Source organism: Rhea americana, unplaced genomic scaffold (genome assembly GCF_003343005.1).
Source record: "Rhea americana isolate MKP2758 unplaced genomic scaffold, rheAme1 scaffold_42, whole genome shotgun sequence".
Lineage (NCBI taxonomy): Eukaryota > Metazoa > Chordata > Aves > Rheiformes > Rheidae > Rhea > Rhea americana.
Genome location: NW_028186557.1, coordinates 1,363,282 through 1,389,155, shown reverse-complemented (window position 1 = coordinate 1,389,155; position 25,874 = coordinate 1,363,282). Strand labels below are relative to the sequence as shown.

General features: G+C 40.3%; 2 protein-coding genes across 2 annotated transcripts in view; one reads left to right on the top strand and one right to left on the bottom strand.

Annotated features, from left to right (window-relative positions):
- SYNE2 (spectrin repeat containing nuclear envelope protein 2) overlaps positions 1-10,345 on the top strand; it is a 173,736-nt gene extending 163,391 nt beyond the window's left edge. The window contains exons 109-119 of the mRNA XM_085315029.1: positions 594-876; positions 1,244-1,312; positions 2,124-2,260; positions 3,226-3,355; positions 4,498-4,709; positions 5,928-6,128; positions 6,470-6,598; positions 7,113-7,304; positions 7,909-7,998; positions 8,225-8,271; positions 9,079-10,345. Coding sequence (XP_085171155.1) covers positions 594-876; positions 1,244-1,312; positions 2,124-2,260; positions 3,226-3,355; positions 4,498-4,709; positions 5,928-6,128; positions 6,470-6,598; positions 7,113-7,304; positions 7,909-7,998; positions 8,225-8,271; positions 9,079-9,307 — 1,719 coding nt within the window. The 3' untranslated portion in view covers positions 9,308-10,345. The remainder of the gene's footprint in view (positions 1-593; positions 877-1,243; positions 1,313-2,123; positions 2,261-3,225; positions 3,356-4,497; positions 4,710-5,927; positions 6,129-6,469; positions 6,599-7,112; positions 7,305-7,908; positions 7,999-8,224; positions 8,272-9,078) is intronic.
- A 5,195-nt stretch (positions 10,346-15,540) lies between these two features.
- Positions 15,541-25,874, bottom strand: part of ESR2 (estrogen receptor 2) — a 33,486-nt gene continuing 23,152 nt past the window's right edge. The window contains exons 5-8 of the mRNA XM_085314988.1: positions 24,224-24,362; positions 21,784-21,917; positions 20,117-20,291; positions 15,541-17,894 (exon numbers count right to left, since the gene is read on the bottom strand). Of these exons, the coding sequence (XP_085171114.1) occupies positions 17,723-17,894; positions 20,117-20,291; positions 21,784-21,917; positions 24,224-24,362 (620 nt within the window). The 3' untranslated portion in view covers positions 15,541-17,722. The remainder of the gene's footprint in view (positions 17,895-20,116; positions 20,292-21,783; positions 21,918-24,223; positions 24,363-25,874) is intronic.

Here is a 25,874-nt window from a genome sequence, read left to right as displayed (position 1 = left end):
AGCATGGAAGTAATCCACAAGGTTAATATTTAGATGGTAGTGGTTTGAGGGCTTGAAAAGCTTTTTGCTGTTTTTTGTATCAGTACTTGTTTTCTTTAATTTCAGTAATGTGCTTAGAATATCTCTTTATGGATTTATTTGTTACGCTCCATCTGTCTACTTTCTTATGGCAACCTTGAATTGGGAACAGCATGCTCTTTACTTTTGGTTTGGCTTGGAAAGAAAGAACATCTATTAAAAAGCCAAATAGAGGGAGTAACAAACCTGAGCATCTGAGAGTAGCTGTTCACCTGCTCTGAGCAGCATTTCACTGCTGACCTGTGGAGTCTGTTTGGAACTGGATATCTCTTTCTGCAAACCATGAAGAAGTGTTTTGGTCGTAGCTGAGTGTCTTGGTAGTTGCTGATGTGAGGAATGTTTTGGCAGAAGAGGAACACGGCAGAAATTATGCTTCCCTTTAATTTGAGGCACATGGAGTCTGCTGACCACAAAACAGTCTCCAGTAGTACCGTGATGCTCAATCATTAACTTTTTAAGCAGCCTACATCTATTATAGTTCTTACTAATATGCCATAATTATTCTTTATTTTTAGGGACTGGATGATGAAAAAGAGACTTCTGAAAATGAGACAGATCCAGAAGACTCCAGAGAAATCCAGAATGATCCCTGGCATAAGAAGGCCATCAGTGAGGTGCCATCTTCCCCACAGTCCCTCTGTCACCTTGTGCCACCTAGTCAAGGTCATGAAAGATCAGGCTGTGAGACCCCTGTCAGTGTCGACTCCATCCCACTCGAATGGGATCACACAGGTGATGTGGGGGGCTCTTCCTCTCATGAGGACGAAGAAGAAGGAACATACTACAGTGCTTTGTCAGGTGAGACCCAACTGCCAGGTGTTTGTTTTGAGATGGTCAATTGCAGGACGTCCTGTAGGGGAGGGAAGGGGGACCAAGGTCTTGCTCCCACTTGGTTGGTTTTCAAGCACTGCTAATAAATGTGAGCAATCTTATATCTTAGGATTACTGTCTCGATGAAAGGAAATGGTATTGTCTAAACCAACCTGATATTTTCAGAAACGTATGATTTTTAGAAAACTTACTTTTTAAGAATGTCYGATTTAAAAAAATAAAAATAAAMCACCCTTTTTTGGGGGTCTTTATTTTCCCTCATTGTTTCAAATGTTTCTTTTTAATAGCTGGAAAATACTGAATAGTGAGGAAAATGACATTATTCTTTTTTCAGATGTAGAAATCACTGAAAATCCTGAGGCATATCTTAAAATGACCACAAAAACTTTGAAAGCATCTTCTGGTAGGCACCTGCTAATGCATGTGTCTGAACATGGCAATCTCCCTGTGCTGCACGCTGTATTCCTCAACCTTTCTCATACGTAATGTCTGACTTCCTGCCTTGTGTGGACACCATGTATCATCCGGCCATGGTGTTCTTAYGCTGCAGTATTCACATGTACATTACAAAGCAGTCAAAAACATGCCATTTAGATTTTGCCTGCCAAATGCCAAGGTGGTTTATGTGCATTTCATTGCATTGATCCAAAGTCTTTTGGTACTTTCTTGGTGGTTTGCTCTGGGTAGTTTCACTTTTTTGGGTTGGTTCTGATTTCAGTCGCGTAATTACTGAGGAAAACAGTTTCAACTCTGCAAGTATTTTTAGTGGTTTGCATTGTGCATGACAGTCCCATGGGTGTCCTGTCAATTAAATCCAGAATGAACATTCTCCAAATCAGGACATGCCTCTACTTGTTCCTCCTAAAATGCATTGCAGATATGTGATAATATCGTTGGGATGCAAACTTTCCAWACCCGCAGTGCAGCCTTCTTATTTATTCATTTTTTTTTTACTCATACTTGTATTCAGACAATTTCCAGAAGAAAACAGAAAGTTCCATAACTGCATGGCTCTCATCTCATTACCTTTGAAACACTGTTAYGTTTTGCAAATGTGCATGCTTTGCAAGGAAAGCTGCAAAACTGTCATTTTTATGCCATAACTTGATGCCATTTTATTCAGAGCGCTTTCTAACTTAATACAAAGCAGCAGCTTCCTGGTGGAGATGGGCTTTTGCATTCACGGTATATGGTTTTGGTTTTGTTTGTTTCAGGAAAATCTGTTGCAGAAGCTCATCCCTGGCATTCTCCAGATAGCCCAGTCTGCAGGAAACACCGATACAGCCAGGCAGAGAAGGTTGGAAACGTGCTGTCTGGGCCAGAGACAAGTACCCCCTATAAGCCAGGCTATGTGAGTTGGGCACTTTGTGGGCGCTGAACCCGTACTACACAGAGTATGTGTTTGTGCCTGTGTCACCCCATCCTCTTCCTTCCTCCAGCATCAAGGAAAATATTGGGGGCAGGGAGAGTGTTCACTTTATGCAAAATTAGACGTTATTTTTGGTGGCTCGGGTAGCAAGTGAGAGTCTCTCCTTCCATCCACTTCCCCAGAAGACTGCTTTAAAGCAACTCAGTGCAATCCCATTGCTTCCTGGTCAGAGTCAGTGTCTAGAGGAATCYGATTCCTCTATTGTTATAGCAGGACAAGCCTAGGAGGACTTTACTGTCCAAGGTGAGGGTGAAAACATCCTCCCTTGATACTCACTTACATATATTTACATGCTAAGATGACTGATTTGAAGGATCCTTTTCTAGCATGCAACTTACCATTTAATCCACTTTTGGATGTTGAAAAAAAAAAAACTGCACAAAAGGCAGTGGCAAGAGGAGAGATGCCATTGCMCATTGATACCTCAGCCTCAAGGCTGGTCCCCAGCAGGCCCTGCCATGGTTCCATCAGCAGGCCCCTGGCTCAGCAGTTACCATCAGCACTCTTCCAGTGCTGGTAGTGGTATCTGGCTGCCTTTGTCACCACTAATCAAATCCATTGCTTTAGAGTCAGTATTGCCAAGGCCCAGAATCTAGCAAACAGCGTCAGCAAACGTAGGCTGTCTGGTACATGTCGTGCAAAAGCAAGTAATTTGCAGATGTCTCCGATCTTGTAGTAACTAAYATCGCTATGGTGTGTGTGTCTGTTTACGAAAAAAAAAATACAGAGGGCCGATACAAACCGCTAGCGATGGTGCAGCAGCCCAGTGCTAAAGCTGATCCGCGATTGCTCAGCATCAGCCCAACCGCCCCAGCGTAACACACGTGACGCTTGCCYGCCAAGAGCTTGTTAGCCTCCAGGCCTCACCCACCAAAATGTCATTCCAGGTGAATCAGCTCAGGCCTACAAGCAGCGGCAGCATCAGCAATGAGCAAATTACGTCTGCTAACGTGAGTGATGAAGAACCCCAAGATGAGCAGGAGCTTGTGAATATAGCAGCTGCAGAAAAGCAGTCAGGTACGGTGTGCTCAGGCAATGAGGTTGGCTTTGGTGCAGTGATATTTGTCTTACGACTCTCAGGGAGACAAAGCAGAGATGACACAAAGGCTGTGCACTCCTCTTGGGAACAAAATRGAAGTGAACTGCTATGATCCAAGTTAATGTATTTTGCTGTATTTTGTGAGAAGGAGATGTCTTCTCAATTGACTGTGCTTGCTGTTCTCAGCCTTTATATATTTTTGTMAGAACTGAGATTTCTGTCACTTATAATGTGTTTTACTTACATCTCTTTGCTGGTTGGAATGAATGGGAACAATTTTACTTTTGTCTGGATACTGGCTAATTCAGAGACTTTTAATCAGATTTCAAACCCAAGGAGTGGATCCCTGTCTAAAACAGAATTGCCATAGTTTGTTCTCTCAGGCATTGATACATCATATAACAAGACACTACAACTCCCATTTACAGAAATGCTTTGTCGACCAAAGCTGGTAGTGTACTCTGTTCTTCTCTGTGGTCATTTCTTCAAAACAGGGCAAGAAGCTGTAATAAGATCATGTTTGTACTGCAGTAACAAAAGGAAATCAAGTGGGAAAGGAGAATGCAGCTACRTGAATGGCTTACTCAGTTAATGCCTCTAGTTTTATCAGTGTGTTAGGGCAGGGTCCTCTAAGGGGGTGAATAGGAAAAATCTTTGAGAAAGATCTAGAGGGGCTTCCAGAAACAATATTAGTAAACGTACAGGTGGCATTCTCCATCTCCCRTAGCACTGAATAGATGAGACATAAATCCAAGTCCTAACTGCTGGATCATACTTTTTTCTCATGATTAATTAATTTTGCCTACCAAGTCACAACTAGGCTCATTAAATTCCATCTCCTTACACTTAAGTCTATTTTTCCAGCTGAATTAAAACCATCTTCAACTGATATGCTTAGAACCCTGTGTAGCATTACTATTTGGATAACTTGACCGGTAATAAAAACTATTGACTGCATCATCTCAAGAAGAAACAGTGTCTGGATAACAATTTTACATGGTAGGAATTATTTGGCCTTAAGCAGGTTGGAGCATAAATTATTTATAAAACTCACTGCACCTGTTTTACAAAATGTTCACCTTATTGATGATTTAAACATTTGCTGTTATGGCACTTGCAGGCATTATTGATAGATGGGAGCTCATCCAAGCTCAAGACCTCAGAAATAAACTCAGGATGAAACAGAACTTGCAGCAGTGGCAGCAGCTGAACTCGGATCTCAACGACATCTCTGTTTGGCTGGATAAAACTGAGGAAGAGCTGGAAGAGCTGCAAAAAGCGAAGCCTCCCACCAGCATGCAGATGATGGAGCAAATGGTCAAGAAACTGAAAGTAAGTTATGGCATACTGAGAAGTGAGATTTCAAGATACTGACGCTCTTTATCGTTGTCTCTTGTGCTCCTAGGAGGGATTGGCAGCATGAAAGCTAATAGCAATGCATGTATGCGGGAGAGGAGCTAAGCTGTTTTCAGCTAAGAGGACTAAAGAGACTAGTTAAGCAAAATGCTTCTGTCTTCATATGCGAAGATTTGCAGATGTGCCTGGTCACAACAGCAGCCACTCTGAAATAAAAATCTCTCCCTTCCTTTCTATTTCCTTACCAAGACAGTTTATTCTCTCTCAGACAAAACCATTCAACCTGAAATCTTTTTTAGGGCTTTTAGAGTTTTTTGTTTTTTTTTTTTTTTTTTTTTTTTTTTTTTAGATAAACACACAACAAAGCTAAAGAAATGACTTAAGACTTGCCAAATGCAATGACAGAAAATCTGACTAGATAGATGATAAATAGTTTTTCACAGTGCAGGTGGTCTGGTATGGAAACAGGGCCCAGAGGGGATGTGGAATCTCTATCCTGGTTGATACTCAAAATTTTGACTGGATGAGGCCCTGAGCAACCTGCTYTGAGTTTGAAGTTGGCCCTGCTTTGAGCAGAAGGATGGACTAGAGACCTCCATTCTTCTCAGTGGTGCCCAGTGACAGGACAAGAGGCAAAGGCACAAATTGAAACACATTGCATAGAGAAGTTATGGGCAGAAGTTAGGAGAAGTCCTGGGCAACCTGCTGTAGCTGATTCTGCTTAAGCAGGGGTGTTGGACCAGATGATCTCCAGAGGTCCCTTCCAACCTCAGTGAGTCCGTGATTTTTTTATGTCCTTTTCAACATAAATTATTTTAGGATWCTAAAGTCGATAAGCCTTTATAAACAAGAGGACATATCATGTGGTGATCTGTGGTAAGAAAGACAGAAATGCAGGGAAATGAAGGACAGATGTAGATTAAGCCATAATGCTTGCAGCTGAGGGTGAAGGGCAGGCCCAACCACACTTATTTTCTTCAAAGTGAAAGGTCTGGGCTTTCAAAAAAAACCCACCAAAACCACCAAAGAACCACTTACTTACCTTAATGTGCTCCTTAGTGGTGTCTGAAAAGTGTTTCAAATGCAAACAGCTTTCCCCAGTACCTATGATTCTTTTGAGTGCATGGTTTTATTGTAAATAAACAAGATGTATTCAATCAGTCATAGAAGCTCCTAATCTGCTTTCCCCACCAGGACCTGCTTAAAGCATTTGATAACTACAAGGCTGTGGTGCTTTCAATTAACCTGAGTAACAAAGTCTTCCAGCAAGCAGACAGCACGGAGTCCAAAGAGCTTCAGAACAGGCTTCGGCAGGTGAACTTGCGTTGGGAGAAAGTAACTCACGCATTGGACAGCTGGAGGAAAGGTTTGCAGCAAGCCCTACTGCATTGCCAGGTAACTGTAACATGCAGTTTATACGGGAAAACTTGTTAAAATGCTACTGAGGGATAAATATGGGGAGAGAGGAGAAGGGTAACTCCTGCACATTAATGGCATGGTGGTTCAGAATCCAAGTCTGCTGTTTTCTTTGTGTACAAACTTGACTCTGCTGGGTTTGAAGGGTTTGGTAAAATCTTTGACCTGGATATTACCCTTTTATTATGCTAATCATGAAGTTATTGTCAGCTGTTTCTAATCCAGGTTGTTCATTTTATTCATAAGCAAAGCCAGGTGAAAGCACTGCAAAGATGTTTTTTTTCTCTCTCTTATGTGCAAATCTTTGTGTGTTTCTCCAGGACTTCCATGAGCAGAGCCAAAAGCTACTCCTATGGTTAGCAAGTGCTGAAAGCCGAAGGAATGAAGTGCAAATCACAGATCCAAATGCTGACCCCCATACAATACTGGAATGCCAAAAGGAGCTAATGGTATGTATGGCACCTCAGGTTCTTCCCAAGAGTCAGTAGCTCACCACAAAATGAACACCACGTTTATTTCTCTACAGCCCCTCCTTGAACCTGCACTATTTGGCAGGCAGGCAAGTGGCAGGTTTCTGAAATTAGCTAAGAGATTGTCTATATGGGATATTTTCTCCAGAACTGGGGATCATAATTAAGTTCCCATGGACAGTCTTTACACTAGAATAAGACTGCCCACATCCAAGGTTTAGGTCTGGTCCCTATGGCTTAATTACTGCTAGAACTATTTCACATCATAGTATTGAGCAGGTACAGCAGTATTTTTAAGAGAACTTAATTCCTTATGTAACTAGCAGCCATTCCTATGTGTTGTGGATTGTCAGGCAGGTTAAGTTGTTCTTTAAAGCCTTCCAAAGTTCATCCTTTTAGGGCAACATCCGCTGAGGATAACATCCTCAAAGTTGAAAGTAATAGTTTCTTGAACTGTTGACGTTTTTTTGTTTGTTCCATTTTTTTTTTTAAGCAACTGGAGAAAGAGCTACTGGAACAGCAGCTTAAAGTAAACTCACTCCAAGAACTCTCCACTTACCTGCTGCTTAAATTAGATGGTGAAGATTACATTGAAGCTGATGAGAAGGTCCATGTTATTGGAAAGAAACTGAAACAGCTTATTGAGCAAGTTTCTCATGACTTGAAAACAATACAAGGAAATCTGGTGAGTCGGAGTTTAAATACTTGTTCATGGATAAGTGCTTCCACTTCCGTAAATTGAAACGGATATAAGGAAAAACTGTTTCACCATGAGGCTAGTCAAGTATTGGAACAGATTGCCCAGCTAGGTTGTGTAGTTGTCATCCTTCAGGGATTTCAAGATCAGATGGGATAAAGTCCTGAGTAACCTGATCTAATCTCATAGCTGACCCTACTTTGAGCAGGAGGTTGGACTAGAAAAACTTCCTGAGGTCCCTTCCAACCTGAATTATCCTACGATCCATATCAAATATGGAATCATATCACATCATGGGAGGAGTTTAGCAATCCACAGCAATACACTGTTCGTCAGTGAGAGTTGTCAGGTGAGGTGCTTTCAAGCTAGTACCAGTACACATCTGCTCCAGCACTGTTTCTTATGGCTGTGCATGGCAAAACATTTGCTAGTGCCAGAAAAATTGGAACATCTGCTTCCACCTGGTTGTGCACACCTTAAAGAGGTACCTGGCTGTGCACCTATAGAGAGGCAATGAAAGATGGCTCTTTGCACTTCATCTACTGTGAGTTTTGAGATGCATTTTTAAGAGGAAGGTATGGTTACCTTATAGGATACCAGAGCATTCCTGCCAGTTCCAGATGACCTGGACTCAGGAGCCTATCCTCCAGTGGCAGTGAAATCCAGCCCTCCTGTAAAGAAGGCAAGTATTTTTTTTTCCTGATATTTATACTGTTAGCATATGACATATTTGGACATATTTAGCCTACAAATTTCTCAGATGTAATTATTTTACCTTTTAGATGCATATCTTATTACAGAATGTACAATAGGACTTAAAATTTTGTTTCAGCTGTCTTTTTTGAGAAAGAGAAATTCTTTGCTATAGTTTGTCAAACCTGGATAATAAAAGCTGTTTCTCTCAACAGGCCACTGTACAGAGAACTGTAGCTGGCAAAAGCAACAGCAGTACCAGGTAGTATTTTATCTTATCCTGATCTCTTTAAAGAAGAGTAGTAATGGCAGAGGCAAGCTGAGTACAAGACTCACTCAATGAAACTAGAGGCAGCTGTTTGTCATACGTTAACTTACAGGTGGAGGCAATTCATGCTTACCTGTAGTGTCTCCTTTGCCTACAAGTTCAGGGCTGCACCTTGGGGAACTGTTTTCCTTTAGCAACCCTGCTCCTAAGCCTCTGCACTTTGCTTGTCTTTACTCTTGAGAAATATTTTTTTTTGTGCCAAATTGAGGAATATTTTAATTTTAAATCTTCCTTTAATCCCACTAGCATACCTGAACAAAGAAACTTGCAACTCAGAGCCACTTACTAAAAACTGACCATGAAGGACAGAGAGAGAGTGCTGTGCATCCAGTACCTAAAGTCTATTCAAAGGACCAATCTCTCTAATGCTCTGGCAGAATGGAGCCTAATCAGCCTGAATGGTGGCTTTCCTTATACTTTAGCAGGCATTTAGAGTGATTTGTTCCTCTGCTGGGAAAATTGAGTTTGCAAATCAAAAAATAGAGTAAAATCCTACTGATCTGAGCTATTACAAAGAAATTTTTTCTRTAATAAGGAAGGAAAACTCAAGGCAACGGCTAGCTTCCTGCTGAGCAGTTTTGCATGCTTTCAAGTTTTATTTAATTTTTTTTTATGTGCATTGCATTTTTCTGTAGCGATACAGCTCTGCATCTTGTAAGGRCAGTGTGAACCCTAGAGAGGGATTTAAAACAACTGATTTCGTTTAAACTCTAAAGTGCTTTTATGTTTCTTCCTTTTCAGAGGTGAAAGCCATCCACGTACTACTACTCAAGCAGTTCCTCGGTCCCCCTCCTTCTTCTACCGTGTATTACGAGCAGCTTTACCCCTTCAGTTGTTTTTTCTACTGCTTTTGCTTCTGGCTTGCATGATTCCATCTTCTGAGGAAGACTACAGCTGCACGCAGGCAAACAACTTTGCCCGATCTTTCTATCCCATGCTGAGATATACCAATGGTCCTCCACCAACTTAGAAAGCAGCCTGTGAATCTTCAGCTATACCAAAATACACTCTCTGCGGTGCTTACTTTCATGCTGCTAGCATCAATCAAATGGTGATTAAATACAAAAACTTGTCTACTGTATTAGTTCCCCAAACCAGCCACTACAGCACCTGCGCGTCCTACGCACCAATGCCCAACTCTGCTGCAGCTAAATAATGCCTCACTTTCATAGCCTCCCTTCCCTATCACAGGGACTGTGTTAAATTTCACATCCCAAAATGTATATCTTGACAAAATTTCAACTTTTTTGTACAGAAAACAAACTTTTTCTATAGATTTTTAAGCTATAAGCAAGACAGTTTATACTTTGATGCAATAGATACATTTTTTTATAGCTACGGTGGTCTTAAGCTTATGAGCTCATCAAATACAAGTCAAAAAAACTACTGAATGATTAGATGCAGAAGCTACATAACAGTAATGTTGCACACAGCAATCTGTCATGGGTTAGCAGGATAAACATGCAGTTGAAAAGGCACTTTGCCTACAATGACAATTGCACGCTGTTCACATTATCACTATCTTTTGATATTTGTAGAAACAAAAATTTACATTTTTTTGAATCTTTGTTACTGTATTTTATTCATCTAACACATTCAATAAACAGATGCACATTTGTTTTACATGCAGTGTTCTAGTGGTTAGGACTGCTGTGTTGTTTTTTTATACCACCTTTGAAAGAAGAAATTGTTTAATTGCATGGAAGTGGTTTATAATGCACATATTTTCTAGATGAAACCAATCATGTAGACTATCCCTGATGTATACAAATAATGTATTGACTTTTTTAATGGAAGATTTTTCAGTTTTTAACCTGCTGAACAGTGTACAGTATCTTGGGAGAGAATTGTGCATTTTTATACACTAACTGTAATATTCTTGGTCTTTGAAATGAAACTAACACTTTAGGCAATGGCTAGAGAAAACACTGTGTACAGTCAGTTTTGACATTGCTTCTTGGTTGTACAGTTTGAGTATTTCTCATTAAAATTCTGCCAATGTCTGCAAGGACTATTGGAGTGTCTAGTTGGGGGGCTACCAGCAGTGCAGTCCAACAGTGCTGGCCCWGCTAGCACTGTACAAAATGTTATTATGCTTTTATGCTATTAATGTTATTCACATGCTAACGCAACAGCCTCAGAAGAAGCATAACCACTCTCTGGCTTAACAGAGGAAAAAGTTTAAAACTTCAGAAGTGTCTTCTATTTTTTTTCYGCCAGGACATTACAGACAATTGTAAAGGAAAAGATCTGTATCACTGAACACAAAGTTGAACAAACTCATGCTTACTACTGTATGAAATGCTGAAAAATTTCCTCAGCAYGGAACTGATTTTCTAAAGCATCCGTTACAGCAGCCGTGAGGGACAAGAAGGGCATATCAAGGCAAGCTCAGTAATACAGTAAGCRGTTGGGTTGCACTCCAATTTTTTTATGCTTAGCAGTAGTGAAAGTCATCTAGTAATTAGAGACCCAATTTCCGTAATGCTTACCTGTACAAAACAGGATTTGAGAGCAGCCTGTGAGAATTTTCCAATCCCATCTATACTTGTCACCATTGTTGGCTGCTTATTCTCCATCTTCTTGCAGAGGGATTTATGAACTTGCTTTGCATTCTTATGTTCAGAAAAAGACAGTCCCTGGAGCAAACAGATGGATTCTTCCCAATCCRAGTGGCAGACAAGCACAACAGATTTCCAGAATTTTTAAAATAATACATTACTTGTAGTCAGGCAAACRTTTAGCACCATGTCAAAGCTTACTTTTTTTGGTAATTTAGAGTAGTGGTACCCTACAACACGGTAGTACCCACCCATATTATATACGCAAATAGGAGTTGAGATACCTTCAGCTCCATGCTGAAGCATCTCAACACCAATCTCATGTAGAACTACCTGGACTCCAGCACGCTAAAAAAAAAAAAACAAACAAAAAAAATAGATCTAGCAATACTTTAATACTAAGCACCTTTTGTAGCCCTTAAGCCTGCAGAGCACTCTTTGTGCAGCTTTGACGATGGGATCCAGACTTCTGCCACAGCTACCAGAGTTTTAGTAGTGCTGCGTTGCAAGACAAAGGCTGAGAACCCCGCAATGTGTGTGCACGCGCACACACACACACACACACGCACGTGCACACACATTTATCATAATCTTGTATTTTGAAAGGAAGTACTTTCAGATGGAGCTCATTTAAGTTTCTATTTCTGTAGAAGTCAGCCAACCCTAACCATTATTTCATTGCCAGGTTGTCACAAATGCCCATGCAAACCTTTCTGCCAAGGACTAATAGTCAGTTGCTGACATGATATTCAGTTCGTCTGCCATTAAGCAACCTAGGCAGGAAAAAAAGAAAAAAAAGAAAAAAAAAAAACTTGAACAATGTTAAAGGGCTAAAGAAAATCTCATAGCCTGCAATTTCCTTTCATTATGTACAGTTATATCAAATTGTTGAGCTGATGTAATCTATAAYACAATGCACTTTCACAAAATTATCTCCCAATGTCTTAAAAAAATAGGGGGGGGGGGGGAAATAACTCACTTTCTACTTAAATGTTTTTTCTCCAAAATCCATTTTAAATAGTTTTACTCCCAGCTGATTACAACTACCGCACTGTAGGCTGACACTGAAGTCTGCTTCAAACAAGTCATTGTATAGACTCACCAATTTCTTACTGTTTTCCTATCATCTCTCAGGCTTGCGTTGTTAGCTGTCAGTGAAGATTAAAAACGGCGAGAGGGTGAGTGTGCGCAAGCGAGTAGGAGTGCATGCACGCTTTTGCACTTGCATCCTGTGCACAAGTGAAACCAGGCCAAAACGAGTTTTGAGATGAAGTCATTTCTGTGGCTGAGAGATAAGAGATCAATCTATGATTTCAGCTACAATCACCCCCCCAAAAGGATCAGCACCAATTCTGCAAGCATGGCAAGCAATCTGTTTCATGTGAACTGGCACACACACACACACACACACACACTGTTAAATTTGCCCTCCTGCATAGATTTGCTAGTGCCCGAAACTCTAGGAAAACAACCTAAAGCTTTGCTCTGCCTCTATACTCACTTGATGCCATGCAACTTCCGTAAGAACTCTAGTACCTGACAAATCAACCTATAGATTGTAAAGTGACYGTGGAATTAAGGCTGAGACAGTTGCACACAGACACCATTATCACATGTATCTTATTCCCACAAAACCAGGCAGAWATCAGCTAGAAAGAAACGAACAACAACAACAAAAAGCAATAGATTTAGATGTCATGATACCTGTTTATTCAGCCACAACAATCTACAACTGAATAAAGTGCACAGCACTAGAAAAATACTCTTAAGTTCACAAAATTAAAAAGCAGCTGAGAAAAAGGTAGAGTTCCCCCCCACACACCATTTCTAAAACATACATRAAGTACTTCAAAGGGCACTGAATTCAGTCCTAAAACCATTTCCATTATAAACTATTTGCATTTGTCTTAAAATTTAGAAAACAGTGAAACTAAAACCACCTATGAAGTAGGATTTAGAACAGAAATTTCTGGGAGAAATAAATACACATTCATAAGAAATACACAGTATTAACTACTAAGGGATATGCTAACGCCTTAGAAAGCACGGGACTGTGAGAGGTGAAGAAGCTCTTGTCTGTTCAGACAGTACCAGCAGAAGCTGGCATTTCTCTAGCACGGCAGTCTTGGTTTCTTATGTATTTATTTAGAAATCACTGATATAGAACAATACATTAGGAGTGTACATGACTCCTATGCATAAAGATGGAAAAAGAGTTTAAAACTATYCACATCATAAATAGAAGGATGTCTTGGCTACAAACCACACTATGCCATTCAAGTCACCAGTTCAGTTCAGTAGTAAAACACTGTGAAAAATGAATGTACATAACATTTAGTTTCCATAATGTAGCAGTCCACTTTTTTCCACTTCTCATACTCACGTTTAGAAAGCTCTCTTCAATATTATTTTAGGCACTGGTTCAGCACAACGTATGACCACATCCTTAGCTGCTCTGCTAAATGAGAATCTTGCAGGACATAAATAATAATGTCAAATGATTTCTTCTTAGAAGAATGCTAACAACATTTCCATGACTCCTAGCTTTGATGGTTTGGAACAGTCAGAGGACCGCACACCATTTAAAGAAAGGGGACAGCCTACAGCCTGGCTGGGAATACAGACAGCTGTGGAGACACTGAGTCGGTCCTTCRTCTGCGCTACCTTACACCAGCCAAGAACAGTTACAAGCTATCCTGCTATCCCAAGAGCTGGCAAGAAGATCAATAGTCAGCCCTATAAAACAGCAGTTCCTGTGACAGGATGTTAGACTGTACTCACTTTAAGGCATCTCAAACTGCTCATTCAGAAAATGAAGCCATGCAAACCCCTACTTTGTTTTTAATCTTATCTACCACAGTAAGAACAACTTGTTCCCCCTTGGCACTTATCTTGGAGATGGTGGGGAAGGGCAGGAAGGAAGAGCACCTTCCATCTTTGCCGTGTGCTCTCTGCACTAAAGTCAAAATAGAATTATAATCACCACCACATTTTTAATATATGTGGGTTAAAGCACATCCTACGGAAGAACAGCTATTTCATCAATACACAACTATTTTCTATCATCCGGACAAAGGAACAACCTTGGATGCACAAAGCACGCTTTCTGGGCCAGCTTTTAAAAACCACTCACTCCAGTTTAATAAAGAAAGCTCAGGCTTGCTTGCTGTATAGTTAGGATCCAAATGCAACAGGACTATCCAGCAGCAACCCCACCGTGCCGTCRGACCACAGTCTTGCCCATGGCCATAAGTGATTCTTGTCTCCTCAGGATCAGCTGCCACATGGAACTCCCTTTTAGGCCAATTTATACATATACATTTTGAATCTCCTGCAAGCAATTCTAAATTACATTTTCCAGTAAATGCTAAACAAGACAAAAATTCTTACCTCAGAAGAGTCTAATCACTGCTGACGGTTAGAAAAAGGACTAGGAAACAACTCACTGATTGTATCTTTAGGATTTCCTCCTCTAAAGACACAAACACAGCAAATGTCTTTCATATCCAACATGCAAAGAGGGCTCCAGCACCAAAAAGGATGCTCTCTTCTCATGAGAATACTCCCTATATGGATCTACGTTCAACCATTAAAGAACTAAAGCAGATACATCCATGGAAATATGCACATTTATTAAAAAATAAACATATACTTTGTGAGCTACCTGTCTTAGTTTGCTGCACTCTTTATCGGAGAACCCAGCCTATGAGGCACTGTCTTGCTGGAGAACATCCCAACACATCTTTCCCACACACATTCCCCTCTGATGGGCAATATGACAAATGCACCAAAAATGCCCAATCTGCCATGGAGGTTTAGAAAAGACCTAACATTCCTGGAGACAAATCAGGTATCACATACCTGTTTCAAGTAATCCAAGAGTCACCTCATTTCTCAAAAATCAAGGCTGTTTTACAACTTGGTTTCAATTCCACACTTGAGAGGAGTGTCAGCCTGCTTTTGACAGCACACAAGGAGAAGTTCAGGGGGGTTCTTAAACCCGCAGCAGCTGGACTTCCCACACGAGCCAAGTCTGCTCACCTCCACGAACACTGCAGAACCACAGCACAATTTCTTGAAGCAGAAACAGCTACCTCTGGCAAGGTCCAGGCTCAGCAGCAGAAGCTGATGTAGGACATGGCATGAAATGCCATAGCAAAGCAGTGAAGGAAAGCTGTAAAATACCCCCTTCTTCTTCTTTCCTCCCAGGCCCTTGAAGTTCATCAGCACTGCACTCATTCACATTGAAAAYGGGAAAGCCCCACAGTATTTTAGCTGAAAGGCATAGTGACAGTTTTCTTCAGACTTGGCACAGACAGTCACTCTCAACAGCTGGATTGCAATATCTGAGAAAACCTGCGCAACTCAGACCCATGATAAATCCCATACTTTACTCAAGAGATGAATACACTCTTGTTCATTCATTTCATCATATAGCTAGTTGTTTATAAACTGTGCCATTTTAATGAGACGTCTTCTATTTGTCCAAATATAAATTCAGTTAATCAAAAGATTCAACAGCTATTGGCTGCTGCCCATTTTAAAACACAATGAGTAACTTTAAAAACAACGATGCTTAGTAAGACCAAAAAACCTGCCCTAATCACAGCATTTTCCTATTTATACTGTGCTAGTAGCAGCATGTACRAATTATCGTGTGTGGCATGAATCTGCACCACTGCCCTTATACAAAGTTGGTCCAGAGCAAAGTAAAGTTCCCTTAAGAAGTTAAGACTAAGATTTATATCCACTCTTTCCCAATTTCTTTTGAAGAGGTTTATTTCAAGATTGCTCACAAATTCAGCACTTTTAAAGCAAAACAAAAGAAATCACTTGCACATTTCTTTGAAAAGTTGTATTAAAAAAAAGATTATACAAGATAAGAAAAATCAAAGAACGAATAATACATCAGGCATTTAGGCCAAAAGGTGATCAAGCCCAAGAAACACTGAAATGCATCTGCTTCACTCAAAATGAGCAAGTACCAATGAATTCAAGACTGTACTTACACTTTTTTTCTCCTTCCATTTGTAGTAGTAAATATTACATTCATTTAGAAGGACACTGCTATATTACATTTTATTAAAAATAATAAAAAGGTAGCTAGTAAAAATTTAGACCATCATCAGCATCTGGTACAGTACAAGATCAAAACAAGACTATAGATTTGTGTAACTCACTGAAAACTCTTTATGTCCCTCTTATAAAAAAGCATTGTCCTTGGCTTCAAAAAACACCAACCCCAAAAGTTTGAATAATACTCAAAGTATGCAAATAGCATACTCAAAGTCCCTAATCTATAAGACTTATTTGGCTCAAAATAGACTTTAGGTGTGAACCCAATTTAACATATCTGAAAGCTCAGAATATGCATCGATGATAATATTTAGACATCTCCATTTACAGCGATTGCAATTCTTGCTCACAGCAAAATGCAATATTGGCCGTTSTCAGAACAAAAGATGCCATCATGCTTTTCACTGAGGATATAGGCCAGGCTACTTCTCCTTTTTTGGCTCAGTGCATCTTACACAGAAATCAGCTCAGCAGGAGGTTTAGACCTACATCGTAACTGAAATTCAAGCAAGTCATTATACTCAAGAAGCAGAAGTCCCAGAACAGTCATCCCCCTCACGTCTCTGGGGGATCTTATCCAAGATACGAAAAGCACAGCAAAGGGTGTGATGCACTTTGAAAACAAGCAAGTGGTAAACTTGTCAGAAGCAGGTAAGGCATGTCATAGCTTAGCTCCCCATCCGTTCCTGTGCCCGTGCAAGACGACTGCGAGAGCTTTCAGATGGGCACTGCATAATTCCACACGCTAGCCCAAAGGGGAGCGAGGATGGTTTGTTTCTAGCTCATTTCACAAGCCCTGACTAGATCACACACAAATGCCAACAGTTAACGTTCACATAGTAACCTTTTGTACCTAAACATTATAATAGCTTTAACATCATTAATAAATATATAAAACAACATGTCAATCTCACAGACAAACACATTTCAACATTCAGCATTKACTGAAATAACCAGGCAGTGTGGTCATCACCTAAAGCATTGGAGAATTATACACAGCTAATAACACGAGTGTTAAGAACAGGCTCACAAAACATAATTTAAGCTTGGTTTAACACTTCCRAAGAGACTCGCAATCGGTCCTAGAAGCTATTCTGAATGGCCTTCAAATGAAGCATCCCCTTTGCAGCCATTGTGTATTTATGAAGAGAGGAAACTCCTTCACACCGTATATGTATCTCGGCACTTTATCTAGATCAACTGCAAAGCAGATATTTCTCAGTGACCAGCACACAGAGGTAGGCAAATCTCTCCCAAATGATGCAGCTGTACATTTCATACAACCTCATACTAAAAGAGGAGAGAGCCTASTGAGTGCTTAAAAGCATTGGTCTGGGAGAAAGAGACCTAGGACCTGACTCCTCACCCCGACACAGGCTTCTTCTGTCATCTTAAACCAGTCACTTTATCTCTTTGTTTCAGTTCACCTACCTTTAAAAAGGAGAGGCAGTAATTCCCTCTGTCACAGTAGTGTTCTGAGGCTTAGTATCATAAGGTGCTTTTTGAGAGTCTCAGAAAAGGCACTATAAAAGTGCAGCCATTATAATGTCAGAAAAGTGGACAAAGTTGTGTGTCTCACAAGCCTTTCCCAAGATACCCATGTGCAAATCTAAAAGAGATGAGGACTCATACTGGAGTCACCTAATCTTCAACAGTCTCACCACGGTAGCTTTGTTTTCTCCCATAACTTTGAATAAGCTTCACATTTTTAACTCCAGGTCTTGATGGATTTAGTGGGCTGCCCCGTTTCACAGACTATCTCCAGTCTCCATTTGTTCTAATGGGCCAAATTCAGGATTTGTGACTGGGGACTTCCTTTGCCCTCGGAGAGTGTGGGCATTCAACATCTCCAGCAGCAAGTCATAGACTGGGACCACGTTTTTACACTTCATGCTCAGGAGATGCTCCATTCCCTTGTTACTGTGAATGAGAACAGAAAATAGGTCAGTGGTCCAGGTCTGACAGTGCAGGGAGGGACAATGCTCTCATGGCTTCAAGAGAGTGCTCTTTTTATTAGGAATTAAGAGGATTCAGCTSCTGTAGTCCCTAGGGTCACTCAGCACTATCAACACTATTAACAGCACCCTGACACTTTGGGGCCAAGTATTTCACTGTCTAGGGAACCAAGGTTCATTTTACATCACACAAACTGACTTTAAAAAGTGATTTAAATGTTCTGGCCCTATTGAAGCCAAAGAGAAAACCTTGGGGCAGGGGGCAGGTTTAGCTCAGCTGGTTAGAGTGTGGTGCTGCTAATGCCAAGGTCACGGGTTCAATTCCTGCATGGGTTACACTGAGGGTTGGACTAGATGATCTCCAGAGGTCCCTTCCAACCTTATGGTTCTTCAATATTGTAAATATGGGAGATTCACACTCTGCACCTTTATGTGAAAGACATATTTACAATATGTAGCTGCAGCAACCATCTACTTTTCCTGACTGGATGGACACCAAAACACAGTGGTTAACTTCTASCAGTTTATTTCCTCTCTGCTCTGCCCAGTGTTAGATCCCTCAGACAGCTACAGGATTTWAAAGTCATTTTTTGTCAGACATGTTAGTTTGAACACTGTGGCTGTATCACTATTTGGATTAACAGTAGTTAGTTATTACCAAGATGTAGCAGTTGCACATATATATATACACACTTCAGATACAGTCAAGAGAGCTGAAAATGAAAACTGCTCACTCAATACAGACAATGTCCAGCGGAAGGACTGGCAGCCAGACAACGCTTGACTAGCCTGGTGGATTGGACTGCGAGGGGGGCAAAGTTTCTCAAAAAATTAGGTTCTGCTGCAACTCAAGTTACAAACCTGTTAATGGCAAAAAAAGAAGGAAAGGAATGCCTGCACCCAGCCCTTGAGAATCCTGCATCACTTGGTAATTAAGGTTGAGAGCACCAGCTATTTCCAAAATGGAGTGAAACTGGCTGACCAGAGCTATCAATGTAAAGGGGACAGACTGCGACAGGCAGTCTCCAGACTTTGGCTGAGACAGGCACAGYGTAAGAACTCATGTTTCAATAAAAAAGAATACAAATTGTGCAAGGATTCATTACCTTTGTGCCATGCTAGGACAAGCACTCCTACGACACCATGAGACAGTATCCCACCACGGTGTGGACATTCAGATCACAGCAGTGCCTCAGAGCTGTGAAGCAGGTTCAGTTGTGGCTGGTACTGAAAGCTTCTGTAGGGCTAGATCTCAAACTTGCCACCAGTTCAYAAACTTGCCACCAGTTCACAAACCAGTTACGAAAAGATGCCTCCGGCACAGTCCATGCCCTGCTGCTCCCAACCTTTCTCATGGGAAGCCCACATCAGAGGTGGCTGTCCCTCTACTGCTGACCCCATGCAAATTCAGATATGCCCATCTTTTGTTTGCACACTGCAGCCCACCCCAGGACTCTCACAAAGACTTCCTTGGACACACACTCCATGTCCAAGATGTAAAAAAGCTTTGTGAACAGTGAGTCTCTGGGAAATAATTAAAGATGACAACTTTAGATGTCAAGTGTCTGCAGTGTTTGCAGGGCCCTGCTCAATAGGTGAGGCCTTGTCTGAGAGTCTGCAGTACGCCCAGCAAAGGTGAGGATTCAACAAGGTCCAGGAGCTGACAAGGGAGCAGGAGAGCTCCTTCTCACAGGGAAAGCAGGAGTGTGGTATGGCTGTACCACACAAGTCACTTGGCAAAAACTGATGTGGTTCTGAAGTGAAGAACTAAGAACTGCTCCTGGGACACATGACAAATTTGGTCTGGGATAAACATGGAACCCAGGGTATACCTCCATACTTCAAATGGAGGTATACCTCCATACTGCAAATCAGTTTTGAAGGAGACTATTCTCTTTGGGATAGAAGACTTTTGGTTGTTTGGTTATTTTTATAAGGGCTGAATTTGTGTTATTATAAAGGAATTATTTAATGTAATATGGTTAAGATAACATTTTAATATCAACAAAGCATTCTCAGCGTGAGTCAGCACTTGCTTATTTAGTCTTGCCAGGAAGGAAAGTCTTAATGAACAGGTATGAAGAACAGTACCCAGACTCCCTCAGGAGAGCTCCAAGTTCAAGCCTTACTTTGCTGTTGTAGTAAACAGTAAAACCTAAGAAGTTGTATACATTCTGCAAAATTTACCTTGCGTGTCTGACGTGGGAGAGTAGCATTAACAAATTGGCCAGACGAGTTGTCTGCTGCTGTGAAGGGATCCCACTCTTTGCGATTACCCACACTAAAGCATCCGTTACTACATTAAGCAGGTGATGCAGCTTCCTGTTGCTTTCAGGTTCTTCTGTTGACAGTGGAAACATACCTAAACGGAGGAAAGAAACACATGAATATTTCGCTCCATGTACTCCACCAAGCTCCATCTTACATTCCCTTGCCTAAATTTGATGGCCACATCATTTGTGTACTTAATAACTGTCCCAGATCTTTCTAAAACAATACTGTGAACATAGTYGCCCAAGGATCTCAGCCAGACTCCTCAATCCAGCCAAGCCTTGCACTCCAGGAGTCTGTGGGAAAGTAGATGCATTCTCCATTTCCCAGCGGATTTTCCTTTCRTATGGTTTGGTAACTACTATGAACTACAGCATTATGCTTGATCTAATCCCATCTTGCTGAAAACAACTTTCTTCTCTGAAATAAAAGGCTTCTTTCCCCTATCTTAGGGAGGGAGGAAGAAGATGGTGGGAGACACTGCTCACTGACTCAATCTGCCATGGTCTCCGTACTGCTTACCTGAGAAGGGACCTGGGCAAAACAAACAAACAAACTCCCCAAACCTCAAGACACCTATGGAAGGACAGAGCTGCAAAACACCTTGAAAATTAGGACTAAAAGATTAACTTTCAAAGGGAAACAGAATAGGGAGAGAGGAAGGGAGAGATTTTTTGAGAGGCATGAGAAAAATGTGGCTAGAAAACTTGTTCTTTTAAAGAAAAAAGAATGGATTTGCTGTCTGCTAAAAATCATGATGTCTGTCTACAGACAAGTGGGATAACAGCTGGACTATTCCTCTTCAGAACTGACCTGAGAATTATAGTGAGGCTTCTTGCTGAAAACAGTAGATGTAAACTGCATGCTCTCTGTATATACAGATGTTATTTTGTTTTGGGYTTTTTTGACAACTTTACAAAATGTACTGGAGAATTATGATTTTACTGCAGACTATCCAAAACTAGACAAATRCACACAGCAAACAGGAGTGACAAATGCACACAGCAAACAGGAGTGTGTAAGAGGTTGCAAAGCAAAGCTCCTCTTCTCAAATTCATCTTGCAGAGTAGTTGAGTACTTTTTGTCATTTCTATCAAATGATCACAATTACACAGGAATATTTAAATACAATTAATCATTGCTCAGTAGAGTAACTTGCTTTGCTAGAATTAAGAATTACAGGTTGTCTTGTGGAGCTGTGTAGCAACATCACACGTGTCCCAGGAKCCAGAAAGATATGAGCAAAAATTCTCATGGATCAAAAGGCAACACCATTCAAAAAGGACATACCCACAGCCTGCTCTGGGTCATAAACCCCACACCTTGTGAGAAGCTCTCAGACTTTGGATCTTTCATGCAGCTCTTACAACAAGATATAGACCCTAAATCCAGCAAACACCACAGCTTAGTCATCTCTTGAGCACAAATCATTAAAAATAGATAGTTAGAAACCTCTTCCTATCGTTCTCTTTTAATGGCTTTATCTCACTTGATATTTCTGCCACTTCTACAGATTGATTTCCCAGCCACCCTCTAAATAACAAGTACAATTTGGTGAGTGTCAGAGGCAACCGCATACTCACTGGAATTGAGGAGGATCATTGCCTTGACACACAGATACTCCTTGTGCTGCAATTTCAGCTCTCGGAACCGCGAGGTCATGGCCAGGAGCATATCAAAGATTTCCAAAATTCCCTCTACACATTTCCCCTCGTCCCTATGGAAACAGATTTAAAATATTACCAAAAATGTAAACTTAAGGAACTCTGACGCAGCCAGATAAAAAGTATAGCATAAAAAAGGTGAAAAAAGGCCTATTCCTCTCATCTCTGGGAGCATTCAAAAGGTTACATCATGAAATCTAAATTGAAAATTACACTATTCTAAATGGTCAGCACCTCTGAGAAACTGATTTTCTTTTTAAAGCATTGTAAAGTGCTTACAGGCTGGACCACAGGTAAGTATGACTGCATTTCTACAAGAGRCTTTAACCTCACCACCAGTGAAATTCTAGATAGTTAGTCTGAAACTATGTAGTACAGTGCAGAGCACAGTAGCATCTTCAATCATTTKCCAGATTTGTATCACAGGGAATTAATGCCATCACATCACTATTTGTATTTGACAGAGGCCTAAGGACTTGATGAATAAGAAAGATTCACCAATAAGTTTCTGGAAACAATGAGACACCTACCTGCAAAACACTTTTTCTTTATAGGTTTTTAAATCTAAATAGATATGTATTTTTTATGTTTGCAGGTGATTTTGAATGCAACTTTCCCCATTCAGATTTTAGAAAATGTTCAGAAATGAACACTGGTCAGAAAAATGGTCAGAAATGTTTCAGGATATACTTTATTGTGCCTGATCCAAAAAAAAAGAGGGAAAAACTCTAAGACATCCCACTGGGTCTAAAATTAAACAACAACAAATTTTAAACCACTAAAGTTATGCTCCAGTTTAGTTTGGGGGAGGGGTTGGGGTTGTTTTTTTTTTGTAATGTACTGGACTTAAAGTGCAGTTAAACTCTGTGACACGGCATTCAAAGAGATGCTTCTTACAGTGGCTGTAATAAGAGATTTTTCTCTGTAAAGTTTTTAAGATGAGGCAGACTCAACAACACCAGTGCAGGAGGTGTGAAGATTTCAGCTCCTCTCTTGGACCCCCAGTAGAGGTGCTGAGCCCTCAGGCCAAGAAGCAGGCACAGGTGGACCACACTAGCAAGGCACAGCACATAGTCCTTACAGCAAGGCAGCTGTAACGGCCCAAATATTGCTCAGTTTCTTAYACGTTCATGGCAAGGGAGAATTTTAAGGTTTGGAAGAGGAGAGTCTACTGCCAGTTTCAAAATAGGCATAAACATTAGAGAAGTACTTGTTTACAAAGATAAAGTAGGGAATATATCTGAAGTTGAGCTAAGATAGCTCAAATAAGCAAATTACAAACTAGTTTCATATAAGCATGTCTTCAAAAGAAAAAAAATACCGAATGCCCAGATACTTGCTCATTCCCATTCTGCTGTCGTGTGGTGACAAAGGAATCTATTAAATAAGCTTGCTYTATTTGGCATGTATTAGCTCCCGTAGGAACTAAATGTATCATACATTTTCAGCAATTTCTGATCATTGCATTGAACAACCCACTATGTCCTTGCACTGAATTTTATGTGAGTGAATCACAATTTATTTCAAATCTTCTATAAATTAAATTTATTTTCCTTACAAACCCATTTTGCCTTCTATATATACTATGATATTTATTATTGAGCTCAAATCCTGCTACTGGTATAGATCAGAATTTCTCCAGGTTGAAAAGGTTACAAGACATTTTAAAGCTAGCCAAGAGAGTAGATTGTTACTGTGACTTCTATCAGTTTGAAGCCTAGATCAAATCCTCCTAAGGGCCTGTAGAAAAACATCCTTATTAATCCATGTTCTACCTCATGGTACACGATGCTATAGAGAAATAATTTTTAAACTTGCGAACACTCTGCTTTATCTCTGTTCAAAAACAGTATTACAAGTATGTGCACAACAAACTGTCTATAAGGCAACACTAAGTGGATCCTCATTCAAATATGGCCTGATACTATGTCTAGTTCTTTTTTGAGGAGAAGGAGAAGAAAATCTGAGAGAAATTGACTGACAATGTACCGTATTTTAATAATGTATCTAAAGTTTTGGCATCTAGAGACCTCGATCAGAAGGAACAACAACAAGATCAGTTAAAAGTGCAGTAGCACTCCACCCTGTTGGGTACTATAGAAATTAAGGAACTCATAAATTGATGTCATTCAACAAATTAAGGAACTCACAAATTGACATTATTCAACAATACTGTTTACACTTAGCATTTTTACACCCTTGGAAGCATGTGGGACCTCAATGATATTGTTACAAATACAAGTAACCACTATTGTTAAACATCAATAACATCTCTAATACTTACTTCTCTTTCTCCCACTGTTCATCCCCCTTCAAATATGCTAATGTGAAGTGCTCTTAAAAATTATATTTCTCTTACCTGTTTAGAACAAGGTCTGGTGCAAAAATTAATTTTCCGGGGTGATCAATTGATCTCCACATCAGACCAACCATTAAAACTTCCATCCAGCAGCTCTCTAAAAGCCTTACTTGGTCATAGAGGCTGAGATCGACAAAGCCTAAAATGATGAAAATAGCATCAAATGAATCGACCTGTTAATTTCACTTGCATTCAAAATCAAGCTCATGCCAGTTTTCAAAGCAGAGATGCTTAAGATGTGTCTCTTAGGAAAGGTGCTTCAGTTTTAGATGAGCTAGCATCTATGATGCTGAAAAGTGAAAAGTCATTATGCAACCAGACTGYGGGACATGGGTTTCTTGTCTGAGGTCTTAAAAACCACATACTGTGTTTGCTCTCTTAAAGAATTTGCCCTCAGTAGTTTGTATTTCCATATATTTTAGTTTTATTGAACTACTTTGTTAGAAGGCAGTCCGTAACATCCCTATGTTAATACAAACCGAGTAACACACAGTCTCTCTTATCAGGGCCCAAAGGGCCTACCTTTCAATATCAATATCCGTATTCATTTTATGAGGACAGTAAAGAGGAACGCATGAGCTGTGCTCATGGATTTCACTTCATAGAATTTGCTATAGAATTCACTGCCAACAACAGGTAATCTGCCAGACCCAAACTCTCATAACTTAAAAAGTCTTTTTCGAAACATAATCCTGGAAGTGTGAATAGCTTAAACTGACAGTGCCATTTCCYTGAGAAATAACAGCTCAAAGACATTTCAGAAGTTTGTCTTAACTAAACGTTAAAGCAGACGTGTGTGCATTCCTGCTGATTCCTCTAGCATAAACAACCAGTTGTTGGGTTTAAAAACAGCCTCAGCTGAGCTAGATGTCAGAGCAAGCCACAACATGCAATCTGCACATACTTAAACATCCAGTTTTATTCCAGACATCATCGTCTAAATAAGCATGACCAGCACCAGCAGTGTGATTTATGAACACCGAGCACAGCTATCACAAGCAGTTTGCCCTAACTCTTCAGAACAGCTTTTTGTTTCCAAGCTTGAAGATGGCCCATCATTGCAACAGCTCCTAGCACAGTGTTCAAAGTCTCATTTCATTTGTGCAGAGCACATTTAACTAGTCAGAACTTTCTACAGCTCATATCCTTTAAGTCATGTGCTCTAGACCTAATCTTTTGATCAAAAATGACTAAGACAAAATGCTGTAGCATTTTGTAGCACAGAAGGAACTTGTGCTGGATGTGTAACGACTCTCCAAAGACACGCTGCTCTGGCCAGCAACAAACTAAGTTGCATAATGGATCCAAACTTCAATATTATGACAACATCTTATCCTCTAGCAATACAGTTGCAGCTATGAATTATGTTCAACTCTGTTAGACAAGGTCATCAGAGTAAAAGGCAATTATAGAAGATAYATCCTGCCTTCAGATAATTTAGGATTAAAATACTTGAAGTTTAGGAGAAACAAAGCTAGGCAGCAACTACTGTTTTGCCGAGCAACAATAAAAATACAATCCTTTGCGCTGAAAGTACAGTAAAAAATACAGCCACAGAGTAAGACTCAAAACAAAAGGAAGTCTTTAAATATTAAATTATAAGGGGAAAAGAGATAAATATTTATCTTTCCCCTTAYGGAAAAAGGCAGTG